The 26,365-nt window shown below is 43.2% G+C and overlaps 1 protein-coding gene across 1 annotated transcript in view; it reads right to left on the reverse strand.

Moving 5' to 3' along the window:
• Window positions 1-26,365, reverse strand: part of POLQ (DNA polymerase theta) — a 70,878-nt gene that overhangs the window by 8,781 nt on the left and 35,732 nt on the right. Inside the window, exons 16-26 of the mRNA XM_055002111.1 lie at window positions 22,958-25,824; window positions 20,691-20,828; window positions 19,980-20,173; window positions 18,556-18,796; window positions 16,398-16,591; window positions 14,026-14,163; window positions 11,407-11,581; window positions 6,807-6,936; window positions 6,205-6,320; window positions 2,864-3,048; window positions 374-485 (exon numbers count right to left, since the gene is read on the reverse strand). Of these exons, the coding sequence (XP_054858086.1) occupies window positions 374-485; window positions 2,864-3,048; window positions 6,205-6,320; window positions 6,807-6,936; window positions 11,407-11,581; window positions 14,026-14,163; window positions 16,398-16,591; window positions 18,556-18,796; window positions 19,980-20,173; window positions 20,691-20,828; window positions 22,958-25,824 (4,490 nt within the window). The remainder of the gene's footprint in view (window positions 1-373; window positions 486-2,863; window positions 3,049-6,204; window positions 6,321-6,806; window positions 6,937-11,406; window positions 11,582-14,025; window positions 14,164-16,397; window positions 16,592-18,555; window positions 18,797-19,979; window positions 20,174-20,690; window positions 20,829-22,957; window positions 25,825-26,365) is intronic.

Consider the following 26,365-nt stretch of genomic DNA (forward strand, 5'->3'; position numbering starts at 1 on the left):
AACAAGCACAGTGAAGTGGATGTGATAAGAATGGCTTGGACAACATGGCCGTCCCCCCTTCCTTCCTCTCTTGAAGAGGGGTCATAGCAGTCGCCCTCCTCCAGGGTTCTTTGCCCAGAGAGGCCTCCCAACAGGGTCTCGTCAGAAGTGACAGAGGACTGTCATTAAAAAAGGGGACGCAGGAAGGTCTGTTTCATGGGACTCAGTGCCACCCTCTCGCACATCAAGGACTCCTGCTCTGATGGAGGAAGCGGGGGGCTTCTGGTTGAGCGAGGAGGTCCAACCCTCACATCCCACCAAGTGCAAACAAAGAGACGCAGATGGCCTTACTGCACCTGAGGACCAGCAAGAGTAGATCAGGAGTAATCTTTACCAGGGTATCTTGATTTGAAGGACTCGATGTAGCGGGCAGCATCAGCTTCCTTAATTCCCATCTGCTCTCCTAGTGATTTAGCTCCAATTCCATATATTATTCCATAACAAATCTAGAGAAGGATTGTAAAGATTTTAACAAAGTATTAGTCCAAGGGCCAAAAGCCAAAAATTGGTATATTGGTATCAGGTAAGACAGCAACACTTCTTTGTGTTTTTCTGAAAGGTGTGTGTGTGCGTGTTATGTGCTGTCAAGTCGCCTCTGACCTATGGTGGCCCTATGAATGAGACACCTCCAAAATGTCCTATTATGAACAGACTTGCTCAGATCCTGCAAACTGGAGGGCGTGGCTTCTTTTATTGATTCGAGCATCTTGTTTTAGGTCTTCCTCTTTTTCTGCTGCCTTTCACTTTTCCTAACATTATTGACTTTTCCAGAGAATCTTGTCTTCTCATGATGTGACCAAGGTACAAAAAGACAAATAAGTGGGTACTAGATCAAATCAAGTCTGAATCCTCCCTGGAAGGTAAAATGACAAAACCAAGGCTGAAAGGTGTATGTCCATGTATTATGTTTTGATGTGATAATGCATTCTGATTGGTAGCTTAAACTTTTTATGATGTCATCAAGATGATTGAACCCAATTGTTCCTACCTTTTCTAATTTGATCTATAACACATGGACCAAATAACCAATTTCAAAATTTAAAACACTGTTGGGAAGCTAATAAATTATCCTACAAATAACTAATACTAATAATGCCTTTATCCAGGATGATCATAGATCCAGAGGAGTTAGCCGTGTTAGTCTGTAGTAGCAAAATCAAAAAGAGTCCAGTAGCACCTTTAAGACTAACCAATTTTATTGTAGCATAAGCTTTCGAGAATCAAGTTCTCGAAAGCTTCGAGATTCTCGAAAGCTTATGCTACAATAAAATTGGTTAGTCTTAAAGGTGCTACTGGACTCTTTTTGATTTTTTTATCCAGGATGAGTTCCAGTTCTGGTTGCTTGGGCAGGACATTTGTTGTTGGTGTCCTCTAGTTTAATTTTGTGTTTTTGATTTTTTTCTTATTGTTTGGTTCTGTTTCTTCGGGGCAGGGGAGAGAACCTAACTTGTAGGAACGTAATAAGCTGCTGCGAAGGAGTTTCTTCTGATCCGCTGTTATTTTCTTTGCTCTTTTTTGGGCTCATTTTGAGAGGAGAATCTGTCAGGCAGGTGTTGTTTATGAGAGAGAAGCCATTTTGTGCAATTAGTCATTGGTCAGAGAAAGTGTTTTGTCTGCTTTTAATCTTTGCTTTGTTTTCATTATTTATTTTATCTTTGTTATGGTATTCGCCTAACTGTTTAAGAGGACATAAAGCCACCAGCTGTACTTCAGGTGTGACGACAGTAGTTAGCGGCAGGTAGTGAAGCCTTGAAAGCAGTATTGTATTTTTATTTTTTAGTTTTACCCAGTTTAATTCATTTTAGTTTGGAGCCACAGCATAAAGGGATTCATTTTGATATTCCACAGTTAGTTACAGGAGAACAAATCAATGTTACATGGCTCACTGGAAAGGCAAAAGAGTAAGCTACGATAGTATAACATACTTCAGGTGACTATGTGGATTAGGAAAACACTATACTGTTAAATTTTATTAAATGTTAAATGTGGAAGGAAACTGACTTTTTCTTTACGGTTTATATAAAAAAATAGAAATGGACAGAGGCATTATTAGTATTCGCGATTTTTAGGGATATTTGTTAGTTTCCCAACAGTGCTTTAAAATTGGTCACTTGGTTTATTGAGTTATAGATCAAATTAGAAAAAAAATTGGATTCAGCCACTTGATGACATCATAAAAAGCTTAAACGACCAATCCAAAGGTGTTATCACATGAAAACATAATACATAAACATGAACCTTTCAGAAAAGGATAAAGAAGTTTTGCCACCTTACCCGATACTGACATCTGGTCTGGCCCACAGACTATACAGCCGCTTTAATTCAAGCGAGAGACTGTCATGTAGGCTGCAGAGAGATGAAGCACTTGACGTGAAGCATGCGTCCACATGAAGCTCCCTGACACGGCCAGATCACTGGTCTACTGAGGTCAGGATTGTCCATTCAGATTGGCAGTGGCTCTCCAGGACCTCAGGTGGAGCTCTTTCATGTCATCTGGTCCTTTTAACTGGAGATGCCGGGGATCGAACTGGGGTCCTTCTACATGCCAAGGAGATGCTTTGTGACTGAACCACCACCCCTCTCAGTAACTAAAACTACTCACGAAGCACCCTTTCTGCAGCCAGGTTAACTCACAATATATTGGTTGATTCCTACCAGTGTTGGTGTTTTTTTTTTTTTTGCTTAAACCAAAGCCCCGGATTTTTTTTGAAGAGACCTTTTACTTTGGCTAAATGGGAGCAATATACACTAGCCTGCATCAAAAGTCACTTTTAAAAAATTATGTTGCCCTTTCCAATACTATTTGATGTGATCCAGACACTACCTGCTTGGCTTGCTGCCGTAAATCATTCCCAACAGCCTCTGGGTCAACCATCTTCCACTCGGCTGCAATGCTTCGGAAGACGTCGCCATCGCTGTTCAAGACCTGGAGGAGTCGACTATCACTGCACAAGTGAGCAAGGATCCGCAACTCAAGCTGGGAGTAATCGGCAGCCAAAATTAAACTACCTGCAGCCAATAAAAACCACCACAATTTTGAAAGTACCCCTCTTCCTCAACAAGATTCTTTCCAGCCATCATTTGTCCATGATCCACTTATAGGGACATGTAGAAGTCTGGTTACTAAGCACAGCTCTACACACCAAAAAAATCCCCAAACGTAATTATTAACATATACATAACTATCCTCTAAGACAAGATACCACATCAGTTTCTTTATGGTGTCGTGATGTTGGAGTCGGTGCACATATGTGCAATATATGCACATATGTGAAACAGTTTTTCCTTTACCAGCTTTTGACTGTACCACCTCCGACTAAAGGACACGTATTTGAACACTCATAGAAAAAAATGTTCTTTCACATAGAAAATGAGCATGTTAGGGAAACACCCTTCATCCTAACTGGAGAAGAGTAGAAACTTTCAGGAAAGAGCTTGTCAGTATGGGCACAGGCATGCATGCAGGGCAAGGGCAGAGAGGGAGAAGTGTTCTCCTTATTCCAGATACTACTAGCAAGAGTACCCAGGTGAAGAAGCACTCAAAGGAAGACTGCTGTCAAGTGCCCACATTTGAGAAGCTTGTAAACATTTCCATTAACAATGCCTTGTAATTCTCACTGACACAAAATTAGTTTGGAACTCTTTGCAAAAAAACAAAACAAAAACCAGATAGCTAAAAAATATCTATACAGGGCCTGTTCCAGGCTTTCTTGGGCCCGGGACAACAGACTGTAACAGGGTCCCATTCTTCTTTGGTGCAACCCCTTTCTCCTCTAGCCTCACCCATTCTGCTTGGCCATTTGGCTCCACCCTTTCTTCCTTAACCACATCCCTTTCAATATCACTCAGATTCATAACTTCATTTCATAAGATATTTACAACTGAGAAATTACTTCCATCATTCCTCTTTATGATAAAGTTGGCTATTGCTTTTTATTATGAAGATGTCTGTCATTGTAACTTATTAGTCTTTTTATAACTGTTCCCAGCTATTAATGTCCACACAGGTATTCTGACTGGACAGACAGCACACAGTTGAAACAGAATAATTTAAAATAAATTACACTTTGAGCACAAAATAATATTGTTAGACCTAGTGTTTAATTCCATCCATGCTGCACCTTTGTTCTTACTATTTATGCCACACAAAACCTTTATCTGTTTCTACAACTTATTTCTTGTAAATAAAAGTATAATTTAAAAAATCATGATTCGTTTTCGTTTTCTCAGCCATGCCGGACGCTCCTCTCGGCTGGTCCGGGAGGAAACGACCGGGCACCCTGATTGGGCGGCTGATCCGCAAGGATTAGCCCCCAGGACTCCCAGGGAGGGAGCCAGGGTCTGGGACGCGGCGGGAAGAACTCCCCGAAATCAATGCGGGGGGGGGGGAATTGCCCGTTTGTCCCTATGGAGGCCGGCAGACGTGCGCGGCGCCTCGAGTGCTGCCGGGCAACGAGAAACGGCAAATAAAAGAAACAGGCGGAAGCCCGTAAACAAGCGAATCCCTTCTGTTCTACAAGCGTTTGTGAAGGAGAGGTTGATCTGAAGAAGACTCGTTCTTCCCCTTCGCTGAGTTCCAGAATTTTGTTGGCGCCCCCCCCCCCCAAAATGGCAGCAAAGAAGCAAAGTCCCGCTCTCGGTAAGTCAATCTCGGCTACCTTGAAGGGGGAGTCGCTCGAAGAGTTGGTGCGCAGGGCGGTGGTGGAAGCCATAAAACCCTTTGTTGACAAGCTGAACGAAACTGATCAAAGGGTGGGCTTAATTGAAAGCGAAGTGAAAACCATTAAGGCAGCAGCGGGGGGGGGGCAGAGAAGTCTGCTCTGGAAAGTGCGTCACTTGTGAAGGCTACAAAAAAGGAGCTGAAGCTGGTTGAGAACCAGCTGATCGGGCTACAGATGGAATGAACGCAGACAATTTTGCGTCTCCAAAACGTGAAAGAGGAGGAAAAAGAGGATCTGTGGGAGGTGGTCTCGGAACTATTGGAGACACCCGCGAGGACGACTAAAGAAGAGGTTAAAAGCGCCATTTTGGAGGTCCGTCGGGCTTCTTCAAAATATGCAACAAAGCGACAGTTGCCTCGTGAGATCATTATTGACTTTTCATCTAAAAAGATTCGGGACACCATCCTATATAACTCATACAATGCGGATTTGGACTTTATGGGTTTGAAAGTCAAGATTTTGAAGGACGTTCCATTTCTAGTCCGGAAACGGCGTTTTAAATATAAAAAGTTTGCAGCTCTTCTGAGGGACCATGGAATAAAGTACAAATGGTTATTCCCGGAAGGAATATGGTTCAGATATAAAGATCAGGCCTATAAGATATTATCAGAAGATCAACTAAAGGATTTTGAGAATAAAAACCCAGAACTCTGCTGCACCGAGAACGAAGAAAAGGAGGAGCCGGAGGGGGGGGGGAGGAGGAGGAGAGCACCGCAACAGCGGTTACACAGAGAGAATTGCGTCCGGGACCTAGAAGGGGGAGGAAAGTTTAATCAGAATTTGAAATGTTTATTCTCTGTATGATTAACCACTCCATCATTATCCTATGGAGCTATTTTTGTATTATGACAGTATGAAGGGAAACATTGAAGTGTAGTGTTTAGTGTTTGTAGTTCATTCCCCCCCCTTTTTTCTTTTTTTCTTTTCCCACCCCCCTTTGTCCCTTCCCTCTCCCCTTTCCTTGTGATAGTCTTGTGTAGTGCTGTGTAGTGTTTTGTAGTTATGAAAAATAAAAAAAATCAAAAAAAAAATCATTATGTTCGCCTAGTATATATTGAGTCTCTCTACACGAGACATCTTACACAGGGATGCTCAAGTGTACGGAGACACAATGTTAGTCGGGAAGCGTAGTTTAAAAAGACAGAGCTGGCAGAGCCGGCCCTCTACCTTCAGAGAGGTGAAGATGAAATTAACAAACCCTCTGAGGAGTGATCACCACTGGCTCTGTCTTTTTAAGCTACTCTCCTGTAGCGAGGTGAAATTGACAGAGCTTTGCCTCTGCCTTTTTAACTACACTTCCGAGATAACATTGCATCTCCCTGCACTTCAGCATCCCTGTGTAAGATGTCTCATGTAGAGGGACTCTTAGATAATCCAGACCATGCCCCCTACCCACCTCCTCCTAATAAGCTGCCAGGGAAATAAGGAGATGTCAAGGTGTTACCTGGAAATGGAACAAAGGCATGCCTCATGCTAACAGAAAATGGAACTTTTTTCTCCTTCAGCAATTCTTCAATTGGACTCTTAGGTTCATGCGCTAAGATACAACGCTTTTTACCTCTGTGCAATAATTAAAAAAAAAAGATGTCATTTAACTGATTTCAATAGAATAGATTCCTGCACAAAGTGAAATAAAACCTGCAGAACTAAATTCAGTGTCTGCAATGGGGTAACCCCCCCCCAAAGTATTAATTGTTGACAGACATTCCAGTATAGATTTAATAGGTAATTGAGCAGGGGTTCCTGGCAGACAGATGTTCTGGCTCCAAGTCGTTTCTACAAGATGCTAAGGCAAAGAGGTCTAATTCACATGCTTCAAAAAAGTTTACGAGCCTCTTCCTCCAAAGAATATAATGAAAAATAGTATTTTTAATTTATACAAAGAGCTGCAAAGTGCATTAAACAAACTTCACCAGAGCTCCTGTTTGCAAATTCTCACCCTTTTTGCCATGCAGCTGAACAGTCGATCCCACCTCAAATGTCATACCCTAACCGGACAGCAGAATGAAAGTTAAGACAGAGTTAGGTGATTCCGTTCACTTTTACCTGCCTCCCAGGAAACTGGATCTATTACGTTTTCCTGGGGAAGCTGGGCTCTCTTCCACCGAGGTTGGCATTTCAATCTCAAAGTCTTTCGGCACGTTCTGTAAATTTGGTTCTCTGAAGCTTATTCGCCCTAAAAACAAGCAGGGAGTGAAGCAGAATCACATACATCACTCAGAATGACTGCACAGGCAGAAAATATTTCAATACAAGATCTGAAAAGGAAGTCCTATTCCATCAAGGGTTAACAGGACAGTTAACAGCTCAGTCCTGCCAGCAATTTAATTTAATTTGATTTTTTTACCTGCCCACCCAGCAAGTGGGCTCAAGGCTGGTTACAACAATATATTAACAATAAAAAATTTAAAATACAGTGCATAAAAAATGAAAGCAATCACATTATCAAGTTAAAACCAGGTTACCCAAGAGGGCTAACAATGTTCACAACACACCCCCAAGCAGATGATACGTGATGTCAATCACAGGTGTACTATAGATCACAGCGAGGGGTGGGGACAGACAGACAGTTCACCAAGCCTCAGTTACAACCATAGGCCTGGTGGCGCATCTCCATCTCACAGGCCCTGCAGAACTGTGACAGGTCTGGCAGGGCCCTAGTTTCGATAGAGAGAGAGTTCTACCCGGTCGATGCCAGGGCCAAAAAGGCTCTGGCTCTGGTTGAGGCTAGGTGAATGTCCCTGGGGCCAGAGACCACCAGAAGGTGTTTGTCAGCAGAACGAAGTACCCTCTGGGGAAGATATGGTGAGAGACGGTCCCCCAGGTATGTTGGTCCCAGTCTGCTAAACGTCATAACCAATACCATGAACTTGACCCGAAACTCGACTGGGAGCCAGTGCTACTGACACAGAATAGGTCTTATATGCATCCTAACAGGAGTCCCGGTGAGGGCCCGTGCTGCTGCATTCTGGACCAGTTGTAGCTTTCGGATCAAGGCAGCCCTGCTCAGAGCAAGTTGCAGTAATCTAACCTTGACAGAGAAGCTCTCTTCCAGCTATCTTCTCAAGACTGCTCTGCCAGGAAAGAGGCGCTAATTAATTTCAGAGATTGGAGGGAGGAGAAATGAGCACTGATGTAACAGCTCTGGAAAGTTCCCAGCAGCTAGGCTTTCTATTAGTTAACGTCAGTCAGGAGGTACAGCAATCCAAAAATCAGTAATTGGCCTAGGGTCCCTCCCAGCTTGGGGGTGCTTTGGTGTTTGTGTGCTTCAGCTCTCGGGGCTTCAGCTGTGTGCTCAGGCAGCCTACGGATCTGTGTGGGCACCTGCAGTGACTCTACCAAGAAGCTATAGGCTGCTGGGTCTGGAAAGCCCTGAAGCTACTCAACTGCATGTTTTGGAGTGGAATTCCAGCTCAGCTCCAGGTACCATCTGTGATAGCTAGCTTAAGTAGTTTTATTATTTTCAATGCTTCATAACTGCTGAGACTTGTACTGGTTTTATATTTTAACTACCCTTATTAAGTATTCAGTAAAGATTAAGGTAAAAAAAATGAGCGGTTTCATTTGAATGAGAACATGTGCGGCACTTTGAATATGGACGTTTGATGCAGCGGTAATGTGCCATCATTTGCTGTTGTGCTTCCTTTCTGTTCTTGCCTTGAAAACCCCATTAGGGGTTGCCATAAGTGATTTGACGGCACTCTCCATTACCATCATCCTGTGATGAGGGGGACTTATAATCTTCAAACTATGAGCCACAAAGGGAAGGATAAAAAGACCGGTGTTCCCCCCGCCAGCTGGTGTTGAAGCTCCAATTAATTCCTTTGCTGAAAAAAATGAGGGCTCCGCTGGAAAAACAATTTGAGCAACTAAAACAACTTTCTGCTAGCAACAAGGCAATTGATAATTTGATTCAACAACTGCAAGATTTAAAAGGACCTTTCATAAATAAATAGTTTGTTGTGATCATCCGGAAAATATTGGACTTTTTATACACATAAAATGAATTTGGCTGCAAATAAGTGTTTTTCTCCCTCTCTTCTCTTGTGTTTGTTATGTTTTGTTTTAGTTCTCTGGGAATAATGTCAGACTAGGGATAACAGTTTGGGCTCATTGCCATGTTCTTTGTGTGTCTCTTAGTGTATGTGTGTACATGTGTATTTTTTTCTAATAATCTCTAAATTTTAGACAGATATATGGTCCACATAACTACAAAGAGGGGAGTGGCCGGTATTCTGAAGAGCAAAGATTTTTTTTAATTTTTAAAAGGTTTTTTAACCCTCCCCCCTATTTCTCTCCCCCCCCCACTTTTGTTATGGTGTGGGTATTATTTTGGTGGATAGCTGGTGGTTAATTTACAGAGTTATTGTTTTACTGATTCTGTTTAAATTAGTAATTTTTGACGTGTACTTCTTTTCTATTTTTTAACAAGTATTTCATTTATAATAAGGTTCTTTATGTGATATTTTGCAAATGGGCTTTTGTATTGGATACACTATTTTCTGGGTTTACATTCAATGTGATCTCATGGAATGTTAAAGGGCTGAGGGACACTATTAAGCACTAAAGGCTATTTCTAAATGGAAAACTCAGTGCTGATGTAGCTTTTTTACAAGAAATTCATATAATGGCAAATAATAAAAACTAGTCAGTCAGTGTTTATTACGGACATTGACTAGGTTGATGAGTTGGATAAATCAAGTTGGATTTATATGAGGTAGGCAGAGTTGTGATAATCTGGTTGGTTGTTGATAATATATTAAATAGAAAGAGATCTGATCAAGTTGCTATTCTTTCAATGTTGAAAAGGCTTTTGGCAAAATATACTGGACGTTTACTCTTGCCACACTGACTAAATTTGGCTTCCTTCATGAATTTTTGAAATGGATTAGAATTTTGTATTTGTCCCCCAGCTCTAGGGCAGAGACCAATGGCATTTTTCTGCATCCTTTCCTGCTGAGAAGGGTACTAGAAAAGATTGTCCCCTTTCTCCTCTTATTTTTAATTTATGTTTGGAACCTCTGGCCTGTGCTATTAGACAAAATAAAATACATGGTGTTATACATAACTTTTAAACATTATTTTATATGTAGATGATCTTTTATTATTTATCTCAGAACCTCAGTATTTCATTCCCTTATTAATGAGCTTGGATAATAATTTTGATGATTTGTCGGGTTATTCAATTAACTGGAAAAATCAGAATTGATACCAGTGGGAGACAATATATCACAGAATGTATTTACTGATGGACATTTTGATATTGCCCAGATGTCATTACTTATCTTGGAATACTGATTCCAAGAATTTATTAAGTACATGATTATACTGAATTTTAACAAGTTGAATGCTGATATATCCTTGAATTTGGACAGATGAGCGACTTTAAACCTGTCATTATGGGGTAAAATAAACACACTCAAAATAAATATTGTACCTCAACTTATCTATAGTTTGAGTGCAACATTTGAATGTGCCGCTTATAGACAACTGCGTATGGACTTGTTTTTAGAGATTTGGAGACCTTCTATAGAAACTTACGTATAGATCAGCATTATATCACTGGTTTTTGTTGCTGTTGTTGTTTTTTCTTTGCAAAAATAAATAAAAAAAATATGGACAGATAGCAATAAAGACCAGAAGTCAGGGCAGGAAAGGGGAAGAAGTCACATAAACCCTGTTCCTTGGCAACTGCCCTTTGACATTTAAGCCCACGTTTACGTTGTGAAGCATTTGTCTCCTCTTGTTTGTTCAAAATATATCTCCCCCCACAAAAGGTGGGAAGCAACTTAAGTATTTGCTTCAACATAACAATAAAACCAATACACTGCACTGGACATTGTTTGCGTGTATTGATTAGTATGCCTGATGAATGGACCACCAAGGTTCAAAATGCAATGCAATTTTGACTATAAAACGAGGAAAACATTAACATTTAATAAATATGCCTCAGAGACCACAAACAAGTGATATTTCAGAAAAAAGGAATGTTGGCAATTCATCTGAACCCACACGCAAGGCCTGTCTCCAGGCTAGCAGGACAGACCTTAATTTCCACAGTTATGGTTGAACTTCCTTCAGGTATAGAAAAAAAATTAGACCTCTCAGTGGGAAGCGGCAGATAGGATGGGGGGAAGCTGTTGTCAAAGTTAGGATGTTATTTCTGAGCAGGTAACAAGAGAGACTCCATATTAATTCTTTCAGTACTCTAAGTGCTTTATTCACAGGTGCCAAGATGTTCCAAGCAACTATCTCACAGAAGAGGATTGTTTTGGCTATCACTTTTCCAGCCTTGGGAAACTTTCACTTTCTCAGCTTCAAAGAGATTGTTTTGAGAACTATGGGGGGAGGTTGGGTCTGCTGGGATCTGATACTTTGTACCTCATGCTTTGCCTGCCATTCGTAACAATACACGTGTACCAACCCAGATATTGCGTCTGGGCCAGTGGACTATAATGATTGCTTTTTCAGTAAATCTCTTTTGGAAACAACGGACTCTTGTCTGATTGCAGAAGGTAGACTGGATTACAATTGTTATTTAGCCACAGATCTGACAGCTGTAAGTCCCCCTCCCCAAGTAAACAGTAAATATTCTGGTAGTTCTATGGCAATCCAGCCACCTGTGCAAAGAGATAACACTTGTCACCTGTAGCACTGTGAGTCTGAGAAACAGGATAGATCCTCTCCATTCCCAATACGGCATTCAAACGCTTCTCCCTCTGCAGGGGAAACACCACTTTGGTGATTGCGTTGGTGATCTTCCTCCATTCTAAAATCAGGCCTGGCAATGGATGCAGCGCCTTCAACTTCTCCAAAGCATCCTATAAAAATCAATGGCGGAGCAAACCCGTGAGTTGCCTTTCTGTCTTCTTGTAATTTCTATATGACATTTTAACACACAAACCCTGTGCAAGCTGCACTTTTGTATACCATGTGGCTCAGCCAGGCTAGTGAAGAGTGCTCTGGCCCAGGCTGGTTAGCTTGTGGACAGCAGGTCACAGCATTTTAAAATGTACAATGAATATAATAAAATTTAGCAGCAATATCAATAATTTAGCAGCATTAATAACAAGATAGATTTCTAAAAACAGCCAGGCACATATTGCCCACCCCCCAACTCAGGCTAGAGAGTCTGTGGGGCAGGGTGGCCAGCGGTAGACGGTTCCTGAAAACCAGAGCATGCGCTCCCCACATGGCAGGAGCCAGTGCAGAGACCTTGGGTTGCTGAACTTCTCCTTCCTGCTCCCCTGCCAGGAACTGTACTAGAATTAAACCAAGTATTTCTTTACACACAATGCAACATTAAATTCTAGAATTCACTACCACAGGATGTAGCCATAATAACTACTAACTCAGTCGTTCCCAACCCTTTTGGTATGGTGACCCCGAAGTCCAAATTTACTTGGTGTGGTGACCAGTGTAGGTTTTTTGGCACCCTAAGCAAGCTATGAACTTGGCATCCATCTTGTTCAGCACCCCAATTTCTACAGTGGCCATTGTAAAGGGGTAGCCATGTTAGTCTGTTTTTGTTTGTTTGTTTGAGAAACCAACAACTGGTACACAGAGGACACAGCTGTCCCCACTATGAACCCCAAGGAAGTGGTATTTCAAAGTACACAGCCTTTGTATATGGAGGGTACATTCTAGCCTTTGACCACCCCCTTCTCCATTACTCCCTCTAATCCCCCCTTTAAAGCCACATCAACAGGCAACCACTCTCACATCCCACGCTACTGACTGCCACAAACTGTGTGAAGAAGTGCTTCCGCCCTGAACAACATGAAGCAGTAACACCCAGCTTCCCAGCTGCTTCCACAGTTCCTATTACGACCTCATTCAAAGGCTTTTTTTTTTACAGTGAAGTAAGAGTTTCTTGATTTTTGACAGTGCTTATTACCAGTGGCAACTACAGCTGGGAGGCATAAGAGAAAGATCCCACAAGCAAATACAAAGGAAAAAGTGGTGCAGGAGCAGCTGTTGGGGAGGGCTACTTGGCAACCCACCTGCAGAGGCCTTGTGACCCACTTTTGGTTGGGAAATGCTGCACTCTGGTTTTAAAGGCTGACTAAATGAATCCATGGAGGTTTGGTCTAGCAATAGCCTTGCGGTCAGACTCTGGAGCCAAACAATAAGGCTTTCCTGCCCTTTTCAAGCTCCCAGGGGCATCTAGTTGGCCTTGATGGTGGGTGAAGAGGGGGAAAAGGTTGGATTGCTTTATCCCTTTGGGAAAATCAGTGGCATTTTCTACTCGTAGCATTTTAAAGGAAATCTTTCTTAATTCTCAAATAGATCTTCTTCATAAAACAGAAGAAATCCTGTATCATCTCTATCCTTAAGCAACGAAAGTGCTGTGAATCCAAACAGCAGCGGAGCTGGAGAGGTTACAGTAGATCCTTCCACAAGATCAGGCAATACCAGGGAAAAAGAGGTTGCTAACCTGTAACTGACACAAATGGGTTCTATAATAATGTAGTAGAACCTCCAGAAATTTCTTAAGCTTTCTCCAAAATGTTGACCCTCAAATCTCTTCCCAATGGGAACTCTGTCCCCTTGCGAGTGCGCCACGAGGGAGGGACAAAGCAAAGAGAGGCATTCCCATGCCAGCAGCCCCTTCCGAAAGGGTAGTGTGAAAGAGATGTTGCAGTGAAAAGGAAAGGTGCGCACCTCCCAAATCACAGATAAGCAACCACTTTTTCTTATTTGTCTCTGAGCAGTTCCACACGTGGATGACTAACAAGTTAATCTACTTGGTGAAAAGTGCTAGAATTGCTGTATGGAAAGACTGAATAAAAGACAGCCCAGCTAAATAATGGAGCCAGCTGGCAGATTTTTATCCCACCCCCCAAAAAGTGCAGAGTAGCACACATGGTTCTTCTTTCCCATTTTACCCTCAATAAAAACCCCATGAGCATGACTGGCCCAAGGTCATCAAGCAAACTTCATGGCAGACTGGGGGATCTGAACCTCCTCTGCCACATTCTTTCCCTTCCAAGTGCCAGAGTCAGAAGTGTATTGTTTTGTTGTGAAGGCCTCAACCAAGGTGGCAAATGAGAGCCTACAGGACTCCAAGATTCCTATCTGTTTTCTTCTCTTTATCTACCCTTACCTAGCCATTCAAAATTCCTCTTATGGACTTTGCATACACTTGCCTTCCAAGGCCCTGACTTATAAGAGCATAACAATACTGACAGTCTGTGAATTACCTCATGTAGTCCTCTCAGCTGCTACTTCGGGGTCAGAAGTTGCCTTTGCTAAAAAACTGTACCTTGGTAGTGCTGAACTGCTTGCCCAGTCTGATCCGATTCCCATTTCTGGTTGCCCTTCTTGTATAGCCTAACGTTTTCTTGCCTCGCTGTGCTTTAGGCTCGCCATCTGGTGGCAATTTCTGCTCCAAAAACAATACCTGGAAGAAGCCAAAACATCAGCCAGGTAGACTAAATAGAAACACAGTGGAGACTGAACCATCTTAATCAATATTCATACATCTGACGAAGAGAGCTGTGGTTCTTGAAAGCTTATGCTACAATAAAGTTGATCTTAAAGGTGCTACTGGACTCTTTATTATTTTTCAACTACAGACTAACACGGCTAACTCCTCTGGATCTTTATCAATACTGCATCATTTCGGCCAGATAATTAAAAAGCTTATTAAGGAGTACTACGCTTAAGTTGATCAAAGTAAGAAGGGACAGTTAAACAGAGTCTGATCCTTAACTCCTGCTTCTCAGGGAACACTAAACTCCATTATAATTACAAACTGGAATTTATATTGTCAGACGTGGATCCCATTGTTTCCAACAGGATGGCACTTTTTGTTTTAGCCACCAGGAAAATTAGAGCAAATGTGGTGCTTAAGAAAGCAGTCTGTTGAAATGAAATGTATTTTTATATCTGGATGTGATTTTTTAGAGATAGAAGTAATTTTAGAGATTTTAAAATTTTAGAGCTGTAAATATGTTTTTAACTTGCCTATGGCCACATACAATACATTTGTCTATTTGTCATTATAATTACAGACATGTAAATATCTTTTAAAAATTTTAACATCTTCAGCACGAGGGAAAGTAGTTTTGGATTAGGATTACCTAAAATTGTAAGAATGTTGCAGACTTGCCTCCAAGCATAACTATACGTCGCGCTGATTAAAGGCACGGCTCAGACATAAGAACGTAAGAGAAGCCATGCTGGACCAGGCCAATGGCCCATCCAGTCCAACACTCTGTGTCACACAGTGGCCAAAAACCAGGTGTCCTCAGGAGGTCTGCCGGTGGGGAAGGGGCACTAGGAGCCCTCCCGCTGATTGCCTCTCCAAACACCAAGCGCATCACTGCCCTAGACAGAGAGTTCCCAGTAGACATCACTCAGAACTGCAATTTCCATATATGGGTAGATGTTCAGGAGATTTCTGTGATAGGCCAACAGTGCCTTCTACTTTTACTTTTACAGAACATTATTATAGGATGAAGAAATATAATTCCCTTGAATTAAAGAATCCCAATTTGGTGATTTGGGGGAAATGGAGGGGGGGTGGATTTTCAAGTGCATTATTCTAAATGTTACAGCCAACGTATTTTGAAGTTTAAAAGATTATCTTTAGATTGAGAACATCTTAGTGACTTTCCACTGTTCCTTGAAGCACAAAAGGTATGGACCTCAGTGGGAGTATGGAGAAAAGGCAAGGAGATTGCTATAATGTACTGATTTTCTGCAAATGGTGGGGAAAAACACCACAGAGGATGAGTAAGGACCAATAGCATTCTATAAAGCACATCCCGTATCGCAGACATGCTGACCTTTGGAGCTAGACTATGCAGAACTTCACCAAAAAACTCCTAGAACTATATCAAAAAAGTGTACTTCTAAAGACTTCTGCACAGAATAAATCCATGAAGACGCCAGATTTAACAGGGCGGCTGAGGATGAAAAAGAGCATGAGAAAGCCTGAGATTAAAGTGTACACAAGCAAACTTGAGACGGCAAGGAAGTCCAATAGGGCAAAACATGCCAACCCTGAGGAGCCAAATCAAGTGATATCTGAGGAGAGAAGGGGCCCTGTTTTGGGTACCACTAGGGATGTTGTGAGAATATGTCATTTCATCCTTTTGGAAAAGGCAAGGGTGCTAATGTAACAAAATGATGTTACTTTACTACCTTTATTCCCACCCTGGTCAAAAGAAATAAATAAAAGGCAGAAGATTGGATCAAGCAGCTAGGTAGCTGGGCTGAAGATCCACTGGAGCTATCCTGAAGTCCTGGGCCTTTGAATGGTAACTGCTTTATAGGCCTAGAATAATTTAGTAACTTCACTTTAAATTTAAAAAGGCAGAAGTCTGTGTCTGGAGGCAAAATATAACTGTAAGACTTCCAATTCAGCTGTATTCCCATGTACTTTTATCCCTTTACTAATTTCTTCTTGTTTTTCTCTCTCTCTCTGTTAATAAACTGCTTAATTTGTTTCAGTTACAATGATGAAAGTCTGCCTCTTTCTTATTAGTCCGGAGTTGCCCGCTGAGTCTATAGAAGCTCCTCATTTGTATGCTCCCAATCAAGACTTTGACTCAGTTATAATAATTTGAAGGGATTTATTCTGTTAGGAAGGTGCTGCCACCCGCGAACCCCGCGAAGTCACACCAGTACCTCAGCAATGTCATCAGGACTGGTTAAGGAGAAAGGGTGGCCTGCCAGCTGGTATATCCGATTCTCAATCTCATTCAGTTTAGCTTGCATGACGTGTTTCTGAGTCTCACACTCCACTTTGCTAAAACCCATGCCGTTGAGCTCCAGCAAAGCCAAGCAGTATTGATTTGGCATCTCCACTTTGTGAAAAATATCTGGAACCAACAGTGACATAAACGGTGCAAGATACAACATTAGTTCACAACACACACAGTAGGACTGAACATCAGGTCACTTGAACAATAAGAAAAAATGCTGGTGTTTGTGAAGCAGAAGGAAATCCAGCGTTTGTCAAGCTGATCCAGGCCTTTCCTCTCCTCCTCCTCCTCGTGAGGAAAACCTGATGAAAGGGGAATTACTTTTCACATCTGACACTTTCCTTCCTTTTTAAACAATGCCAATTTCCATTCATAATTTTAAAAAACCCTCCCCCCGCAAATATAAACCGGTACCATTCTGCCTACTCACAATCTGCAGGTCAAACTTTTTTCCCCACCTGAAATCAATATTTCTCATTTGCTTCTTATATCAAAAGCTTAGAGCAGAACCACAAGTGACAAAAGGCACAGGTTGGACCCTTGTCAGCTTCCCTCAAGTTTTGATGGGAAATGTAGGCAGCTTGGCGGAATGCTGGACAAGTGACAGTTGAAAAGTCCATTGGACAGCAGTCAGAGAGTCAAGCTGCAAGACCAGGAGGCCTACATTTCCCATCAAAACTTGAGGGAAGCTGACCAGTGTCCAACCTGTGCCTTTTGTCACTTGTGGTTCTGCTCTCAGAATAAGATGCCTAAGAACAACTAGCAAGTGCAGCTAACAGTAAAAACGGTACTTGTACTTTTTCATTTAGTTAGTTATACCCCACTGTCCTCCCCAACAGGAACCCAAAGTGGCTTACAACTTCATTCTCCACTCTTCCATTTTATATTCAATTTTATATTCCATTTTATACTCCCTGTGAGATACGTTAGGCTGAGACTGACAGGCCTAAGATCTCCCCTGCCACACAAGTGGCCAGCTATGTGGTCAAACTTGTTTCATGTCAGGGGCCAATAGATTGGTTCACCAAAATGAATGAAATTTCACAACTACTGTTAAGCAAAACTCAAGGGCATTCTCTTAGTGCACCACAAAGAAACGGCCGTATATGGAAACAGGTTTCCTTGCAGTGCATTGAGAGAATGCCCTTGAGTTTTGCTTGACTGCAGTTGTGAATTTTTGTTTGCTGGGCAGGGAGGATCCGTTGTATTGTGTCTCTTTCCCCTCTCTGTGAGAAGGGATGGTCGAGTCTAGCAGCGGTGGCAGCAGCTCCTTCTGTCGCTGCTAGCCACCTGGCAGCTTCGGGCTCCCCTCACTGACTCTTTCCCTCCCATCCTGCTGTTGGCCCAAGTACACTACCCCAGGCAAACCTGCGAGAACCCAAGATGTGCCGGGCGTCTTGTGTAGTTTGGCCCTGATAAACTGAACCCAGGTTCTCCCAGTCTTTATTCCTACACACTAACCACTACACCAAGCTGGATTTCACACCAGACTGGCAGCCAGAGGAGAAAGTAAAGCAAGGGGAGCAGGCACTGGATTTGGAAAGCAATCTCCAAGTTCCCAAAGGCTGTCCTCAGCTGTCCCCCTCCCAATGTTGCTACCTGTGGCATCATTTACTGAGCCTTTTTAACAGCTTCTTTGATAATATGTGACACATATTGCACAGGGAATTTCTATACAGTGAGCAGTTTATAGTTCTAGTGGTGAAGAGCAGTTTTGCTGGAAAATGACCTTAGAGTCAGACAGGATTTTAAACAGCTTCCCCCGCTCCCGCACTAGAGTTAGGAAAAGGGTTTTTTTAAAAAAAAATCACCAAGTCAGGTCACTAGCCCACTTCAAAGAGAAATGTATCACTTACCCAAACATACACGAGGGCAAAATTTACCTACTGTATCACACTCAGAAAGAACTGATTGTTTGTTCACACTGCCATCACTAGGTGTGTAAGATGTTCAGAGGAATTGCTGTGGGGGACAACTCCCCTTGACAAAAATGCCCACACGAAACTCATCACAGATACTAATGTTGTTTAAAGATACTTCCCCCAAAGTCATAAAATATCAGCCCCTTAGAAGCTGCACACCTTGCAAGTTATCTTTGCTCAACAGAGCGTTGAGTTGATCCATGACGTGGAAAACAAGCACGGACTCTACAGCTGCCCTGTATCGCCCAGAACCACCAGCGCTGGCGCTGAGGCCCAGGCTCTGCCTTCCTTGGCCTGATCCAATCCCATCAAGCAAAGGCAACTCCTGGGGAAGGAAACTGGTGACCAGATTATGAAGAGAGCGCTCTTTAGACCCAGGATCCAGCAGCCAGCAGGCCACCTGGAACGAGGAAACACAGCAGACCGTAAGACACAAGGCGACAGTATTTCACTAGTCCTTCTTATAAAGCCAGGCTTGGAGGAAAGAGTGCTGGATTCTAGGAGGACCATTAAATACTTGAAAGAACTTTGGATTGAATTTGAGAATTCTTGTTACTGCCTAGACAATAAAGGATGACACAAACACAATTGGTGAGGCTGCTGCATTGTGGAGGTGGTCGAATTCATGTAGTCCTTGCGTACCGTGAAGGCCTAAATCTAGTAGCGAACACAGTGAAAGCAGGGAACTTGGTTCTTTCTGGGGCAGCGGAAAACAACTCGGTGCCATCCTCTATACAACAGCTCTTCAAGTACTTGAAGAGGGTTATCATACCACCGCTCAGTCATCTCAATCGTTTTTATTATTTTTCTATCGCGTTTATCCCACACCTTCCAAGGAGTTCAGCATGCTCCCTCCCTCTGCCCATTTTATCCTTACCAGGTGAGGTAGGTTAGACTTGAGGGCAATGACTGTTCCAAGGTTACATGTTAAACTTTATGGCTGAAAATGGATTTGAACTCTGATTGTCCTCCTAAAATTCCAGCACTCCTGCCTCTTCACTCTTCACTCTCCTTCCATTATATTGTGATTCCATTAGCTGCATTCTATAAACCAGTTGTACCATGTAGAAAATTCAGCCTGTTAATGGTTTAAATATCAAACCAAAATTTAAAAGAGTATTTTCATATACAGAAAATATGTTATACTATGAGGGGCATCTCCAGTTAAAAGAATCAAGTAATAAGTGATGTGAAAGATCTCTACTGGAAATCCTGTTTGAGTAGATAATACTGACAATGGATGGATCGGCTGATTCATGTGTTCCTATACTGAAGCAAGATCTCAGAAAAATGGAACATATTCTATAGTTCACACCTGACTTGCCTCTGAACACTGAAGTGATATGAGGACAATGTCTTATTCCAGCCCCTTGAACCCAAGATCACTTGGGGAAACGAGCGGGAAATGAGTGAAAAGTGCAGGAGTCTAGACAGACCATTATGGAAAAATTATGGAAAAATAAAAGCAAACCAGGCAGCAGGTGCCCTTTGCTACACTGAAAGGGGGGCGGGGAGGGGAGATTGGCCCACAGGACGCCTGGCTACAAGCTGAGCAAGCAGTACAAACGGCTTCTGTATTAAACCTTTGGATCCTCGAAACAGCCTGCCAAAGAGATGCCACAAGCCTTTAAGAGAGTCTTGTAGTGCTGAATGAAGTCGTACGTGGCAAGGGAAAACACTCTCTTGGACTCCTGCAGGCAGTGCTGAAGTTGCTGCAGCCTCTCTGCTACAGGCAGGTTCTGATCCAGGGGAGGCGGCGCCAAACTGGCATGGATTTCTAAAACAATAGGAGCAAATGTGAGCTCAGTCATTGTGACAGGTATTCAAAGAGGCTTATACTCATTTTGCGCTCTGTGGTTTCGCTATTGTGGGTCATCTAATTTGCCCTTTTCACCAAGAGTACACAACCGTCTCTATATTCCTACCCTTCCACGCCCTCATTCCTTAAATTCCCGTTTCCTCTCCTCTGCCTCTCCCACCCAGGATCCCTAGTCCCCAACTATTCTCCCTTCTAAAACCACCCTACTTCCCAGGGACTTTGAGGGTGCCCAGTCTTCAAGTTTCTTTGTTGGTCTGTCTTCCTAGGCTGCATCTCTTATCCTGGAACTGGGCCATATGTAAGATTCCCCCCCTCCCCCAGCTGCATCAACATTTCAAGGCCCCTAAGAAAAGATGTGCTACTTTGTCATCCTGCTTCGGTCCTGGTAAACTGTATCTGCTATGCTTGCCACTAAAACCCCCACAACTCTCTAGCAAGTGTAACGAAGGGGCTACGGGTCAGTGCGTTTCCTTACCAGCCTGCTCAGGTGGCTTCTCTTGCAACGAGATGTAATAAGCATCCTTGCCACCCCAGCACACAGCCAGTCCAACCACCAAAAGGTCTTCAGTGCCTTCAAAAGGAAACCCGTCATCTTGATGTGCGGAAGTCTGTCCTATGGAAATTATAATCCTTGGTGTTTCAATCATTTAAAGTAAATCTGTTCCTACAGTATTTAATTTCTCCAGGGCACAAAAGGAAAAAAAACTACTGAAGACTTTCTTAGCAGAGGAAGCTTCAGTCTGGGGCAGGAGCTGGAATATTACTTTTTTATGACATTGCTGTGGGGCATGTCCAAAATGGAACAGGCAGCAGAAAAGGATGTCTTTGCAAATGCTACTGGCCATAATGCATTCACCCAAACACGACGGAAGCTGCAACCAGGCTGAGAAAGACAACCGCCAGCTGTGCCCATCGTTTCTTTCTTACTTCATCTACCTCACTGTCGATTTTTATTCTCATAACCTATCAACGTGCATGGCGCTTTAAAGAATAGACGGTGGGAGAGCTCTGCCTTAAAGAACTTACAAGGGAGACGACAAAGTACAAGAGGGATGTGGGGATAAAGAGGGAAAACTTGGTGAAGTGGGAGGAGGAGATCCTTGGGAGCCATCACCTTTTCAGTCCTTGTCAAATGGGTATCTTTGGGGCCAACAAGGCCATTCGCAGCACTGCTGTCTGAAAGTGGACCCAGAGACTTCCGGAAGCTCACTGCCTCCATGGGTTTCCAGAGCCAGACAACCATTTTATGATAACAGTCTGCGAACAACAACATCACCATTCCCCCACATTTATTAAGGAGATTCCTTCTGGCTAAGCCAGTGCAAAGTATTATACCCAAATAACATCCTGCCAGATACGTGGAGCCAAATGCGGGTAGAAGATCACAGATGCTGAAGTCCCTCCCCCCACCAGAACAATGACCCTCAGAGATTCCAACACAACCAATGGGACCAATTCAGGAAAAGGTGTCCAAAAAGCCACAAGGTGTTTTGTATATTAACAGATTCCCCAGCCTATCACTCTTCTCCAACGCCGGGAACATACATAAACAGATTTTGCATTCCGTTATCTGGTGCGGGCTGAAGTGTCTCCGGAAAGGACTGTTGTTCTGCCCTCTTCACCACCAAGCCTCACCCGACGCTTTACAGAATACACATTGGACAAGCTCAAGGCTGGATGAGCTGTCTAGCCACGTCTCCATGAGCCACAAATTTAGCAACATTATGGATGACTCACTGCGGACACTGCATAGATAGGCACACTGAGTCCCAAAGTGACCTTGGTCACACCAGAAACTGAGCAATGGTACTGGAGCTCCTGATATGCCCTGTGAGATGGGCTGCTCTGGAGAATACATTCAGTGAGGTTGGAAGAAAGCACATTTATGTTTATGTTAAGGGCCATTGGGGCCCTTATTCATATCCAGGGGGTTTTTTTCTGGGAAAAGAGGTGGTGGAACTCAGTGGGTTGCCCTCGGAGAAAATGGTCACATGGCTGGTGGCCCTGCCCCCTGATCTCCAGACAGAGGGGAGTTGAGATTGCCCTCCGCGCTGCTCAGCGGCGCGGAGGGCAATCTCAGCTCCCCTCTGTCTGGAGACCAGGGGGCGGGGCCACCAGCCATGTGACCATTTTCAAGAGGTTCCGGAACTCCGTTCCACTGCGTTCCAGCTGAAAAAAAGCCCTGTCCATATGCAGAACAGTAAGTGACCCCAAATATCTGGGATCATAAACTCTTGATGGGGCACTGCCCCCAAAATGTGAGAAGGCAGTCTCAGTGGTTGCTTGTAAACAGAGCATGTACCTGCTTGCCTTGCTTGGTTCATCTTTTCCTGTTCCTGTGCACATGATAGCTCTTGTCCAAATTCCCATTAACACTTTTCCTTAATGAACAAAGTCCTGTTTGTTAAGTATGTTAATGAACAACATACGAAAGATAATGGGGAGGAAAAATTCTACAGGTTTCTTAAGTAAGTAGTGAAGGAAGTTTGTCTCTTATCTGTACTTTCCAATCACATTTTGCTCGAACAAGTAATTTGTCGGAGACTGTACATGTGGATTCTACAAAAGAATTTTTTTTTTGCATTTTTCCTTTCAGAATTGTTTTCTAATTCACCTGCAAGTTCTTTCTTTAAAAATCTGACCTCCTTCCTCAATAATACAAACCCACAGAATAAATCTAGACGACGCCTTTTCAAGCTTTTGGTACTACTCAGAACTGTGGGAACCCTGTGAGAAACTCACCCTGTTTGAATTTTGCACCAATGCCCAATCTGAGAGAAAGGCAGCTTTTCCTTTTTTCGCAAGCCACGGAAATAGCAAATTTCCTTTTCATTCTCCATTCTTCAACGAATGTTTCGAAGAGCGCCTGGGCATTTGCTACATCAATTATTGTGAAACTGTGGCCGCTGCTTGATAGTGATGGAACGTTGTCTTGGGATAACTGCAATAAAAAACCTTCATCGATAATCGAATTGTCTTCCTCAAGTAGAACTTCACCCTGCATGATGTCTTCTTGTGGGTGTGAACCAAGCTTCGTGTTCTGCAGGAACTGAAGATATGGAACTTGGTTTGTGGAATCTGTATTTCCTGGTTGGGCATTCCTCACAAAGGGTTGCTCTAAACAGTGCAAAGCAGGCTCCATATGGATAATTCGGGAAAGCAGTTCCTTGTTCCCATCTGTATCGGATCTTCCACCTCTGTCATTTAGCACAGAGGCTTTACTCTGACCTACCCCACCTCTAGTCACGCACTTGCTGTTTAAATCTTTGCAAGAGGATAACAACTCCTGCTGATCACAGCAGAGGCCTGAAATGTTGTGAGAATCCTGACTTTTGCTGGGAATTACTACCCTCAAATTGTTTCCTGGACCTAGTTCTGGTTTACCAATGGAAGGGTTGGGCCATCTATCCAAAACCTCTTGCATTCCTGGACTTAAGTCACATAATAAGCGACTCTGAACCACTGGGCCAGTATTTTTGTCTACAAACCCTTTCAGCCAATTTTCATGGGCACCTTCCCCACTATTCACAGCATTCATTTCCCCGTTCAGTTTTGTACAGACGTCTCCTTGAAAAGGAGGCCCAGCTGCATTATCTAATTCTTCTGTGATGTGGAAAGAATCCGGATCCGAGAAAAGAAGAGATTCATGGTCATTATACCCTATCAATCCCCGAGCTGCATCCAGGCTGGCACGGGATATGCTCTTAGCTGACCACAGGTCCTGTTCATCAGATTTCGGAGGGGTTTTGAAAGGACGAGGGACATCGTTTTTCTGTGACTGTTCTCCCACATGAACGTCTTGGGGGGCATTAATGTTACCAAAACTTTCATCAAATAGCAAACTATCGCTGCTATCCAGATTCATCTTAGGCAAGGGACGGCACTTGGTGTTAGCGGCCATGGTGGGAGGGTTCTGGTGGAGGGATAGGGAAGCTTCCTTGGGAAGATCAGGAGACACCTGCTCTCCTTCTAAATTGGGAGTCTGATAACCTTGTAAGAAGCTGTGGAACTGGGAGTCAGTGACAGAAAAACTATTTCCTTCTACGCAAACCGGCATTTCTGGATATCTCTGAGCAGGCTTTACATGGGAGCTCCCAGAGCTGACCACTGTAGTACCCAATACGTCAGTGTTTTCTGCTACTTTGTTTGGCTCTGCATGGGATGCTCCCACTATCTTGCGGATTAGATTTTCCACGGCGCACGCAGCATCCGTTTTGGCAACACTAACATGCTTTGGAAAAATGAAGCTTTTCTGTTCTGGGTTTGCTCTCTCTTTTACTTCTTGATTATCAGCAACTTCAGTGGTCATTTGTTGTTGCAGTATCTTCTCTGTTTGAGTATCCAACTGGAAGCTGTCCTCAAATTCTTTAAAGCCCAAGTACAGGTCGGGGGAGCAACAGTTTTTAACAGTAACATTGGAGTGTATATCCACTGTGCCCACATTTGCAGCTTGTACCAATGTCTCACTGGATTTTTCAAGGCTGTATTTGTCTTCCACTTGACAATCAATGGCTTTCTGTTCACTTCCACATGTGTCAGCAGCACCACCTGCTACTTCAATACGAACATCTCTGATGTGGTCGATTTTATTTCCAGTACTTAATTGCTTATCACAGTTCTTACCACACTGAACTTTGTTCCAATTACCCTCCCATTTCCGTGCCTTATTAGATATTAGTTCTTCTGTATCATTCATTCTGCCTTTAACAGCAGTAGCATCTCCCGCCACAGAGTTTGTAACAGGTATGCTAGTGTGACAATTGATGTCATGTTTAGAGTCACTGCTATTTATAGGTTTAATAAACAACAGTTGCACTCTCTCTCTGCTACCTTGCTGGCTTTCATTTGCCTGTGCGGTTACTTTGTCAACTCCTCTCAGATTATCTACACTTTGTGGATGCTTTTGTGAGGACAGAAAGGACTTAATGAAACTGCTACAAGTGTCTGACTCCTGAATCTGAGGTCCACTTGGTTTAGCAATTGAACTTTTATTACTACTTGGCTTTAAAGAAATTCCAAGCTTTTTCTTATATTTCATTGCACTGTGAGCTTTCAAGGTTGGCTTTTTCCTCTGTTCAGTGCTTTTCATGGCTTCCCCCAAGTCCAGCTTTTGCATCACAGAAATCTCTCTCATGTTTTCTCTGTTTTTGTCCAGATTCGGCTGTTTCTTTGCGCTAGAGAATGTTTCGGTGTTTCTGGCCTCTGTTGTAGCCTCGTCTATGAGACTTGCTGAGCTAACATGCAGCAGCCTTTTGTTCCCTGGCTTGATACCTGATGAACTCCCACACTGAGAATTGGCGCTTTGGCCAGGTAAATTTATACTGCAGTTGTTTGGGAAGACTTGCTTGCCATTTGCTCTCCACGTCTCCTCCTCCAGCCTGCTGCTTATTATGGAGGCTGTGAAAGATGTGTCTGGTAAAAGGGACGAATCAGGGCTCCACTGCACCCCCAGAGCTGCCAAGTCCTGCTTTAGCAGAGCCTGTGCCTCCTCCACCACAAGATGGGCTGCTTCACTCTCAGTTAGACCCTTCCATCCGGTCATCCAGATGCATGGGGCATTCAGGCGCTCCTCCGCGGCTTGCTCGTCTTCATCCACCGCCTTACGGGTACTAAAGAAAGGGAACAAGCCAACATTTACTAGAAACCATGCCATCAAAACTGAAAGTCATAAGGAACTGCTGTCGTACCATCTTTGGTTTAAAGTAGCACAGTTGGCAGGCATTATACACTCTTATGAGGAAGTCTGCTTTTTGACAGCTCAACTCAACTGAGCCTCACATTCAATTGTTAGCCCTACAGATCCCTCAGCATCAGGTCATGAGGACTAAACAAAGCCAAAAGCAGGAAACATGGGGCGCGTGTGTGTGTGTGTGTGCATGGGATTGAGGTACCAAAAGAGTAACCACAGTCCATGACTCATCCCTTCCACTTGTAAGTTAGCCGATGTTCATGGGGAACTATAATAAAAAAGGACAAGGTGCTCTACCAGGGCAGAGGAGAATTTGTCCATCTTGCTCATCCTGAGCCAGGAGTCCAGGCATCAGACTATTAGTACAGATATTTCCAGATTGGGCATGAGATTAAAAGTTTAGTTCCTATTTATTTATTATTAAATTTGTAGTCTGCTCTCCCCGCAAGCAGGCTCAGAGC

The sequence above is a fragment of the Eublepharis macularius genome, chromosome 18 (genome assembly GCF_028583425.1).
Source record: "Eublepharis macularius isolate TG4126 chromosome 18, MPM_Emac_v1.0, whole genome shotgun sequence".
Classification (NCBI taxonomy): domain Eukaryota; kingdom Metazoa; phylum Chordata; class Lepidosauria; order Squamata; family Eublepharidae; genus Eublepharis; species Eublepharis macularius.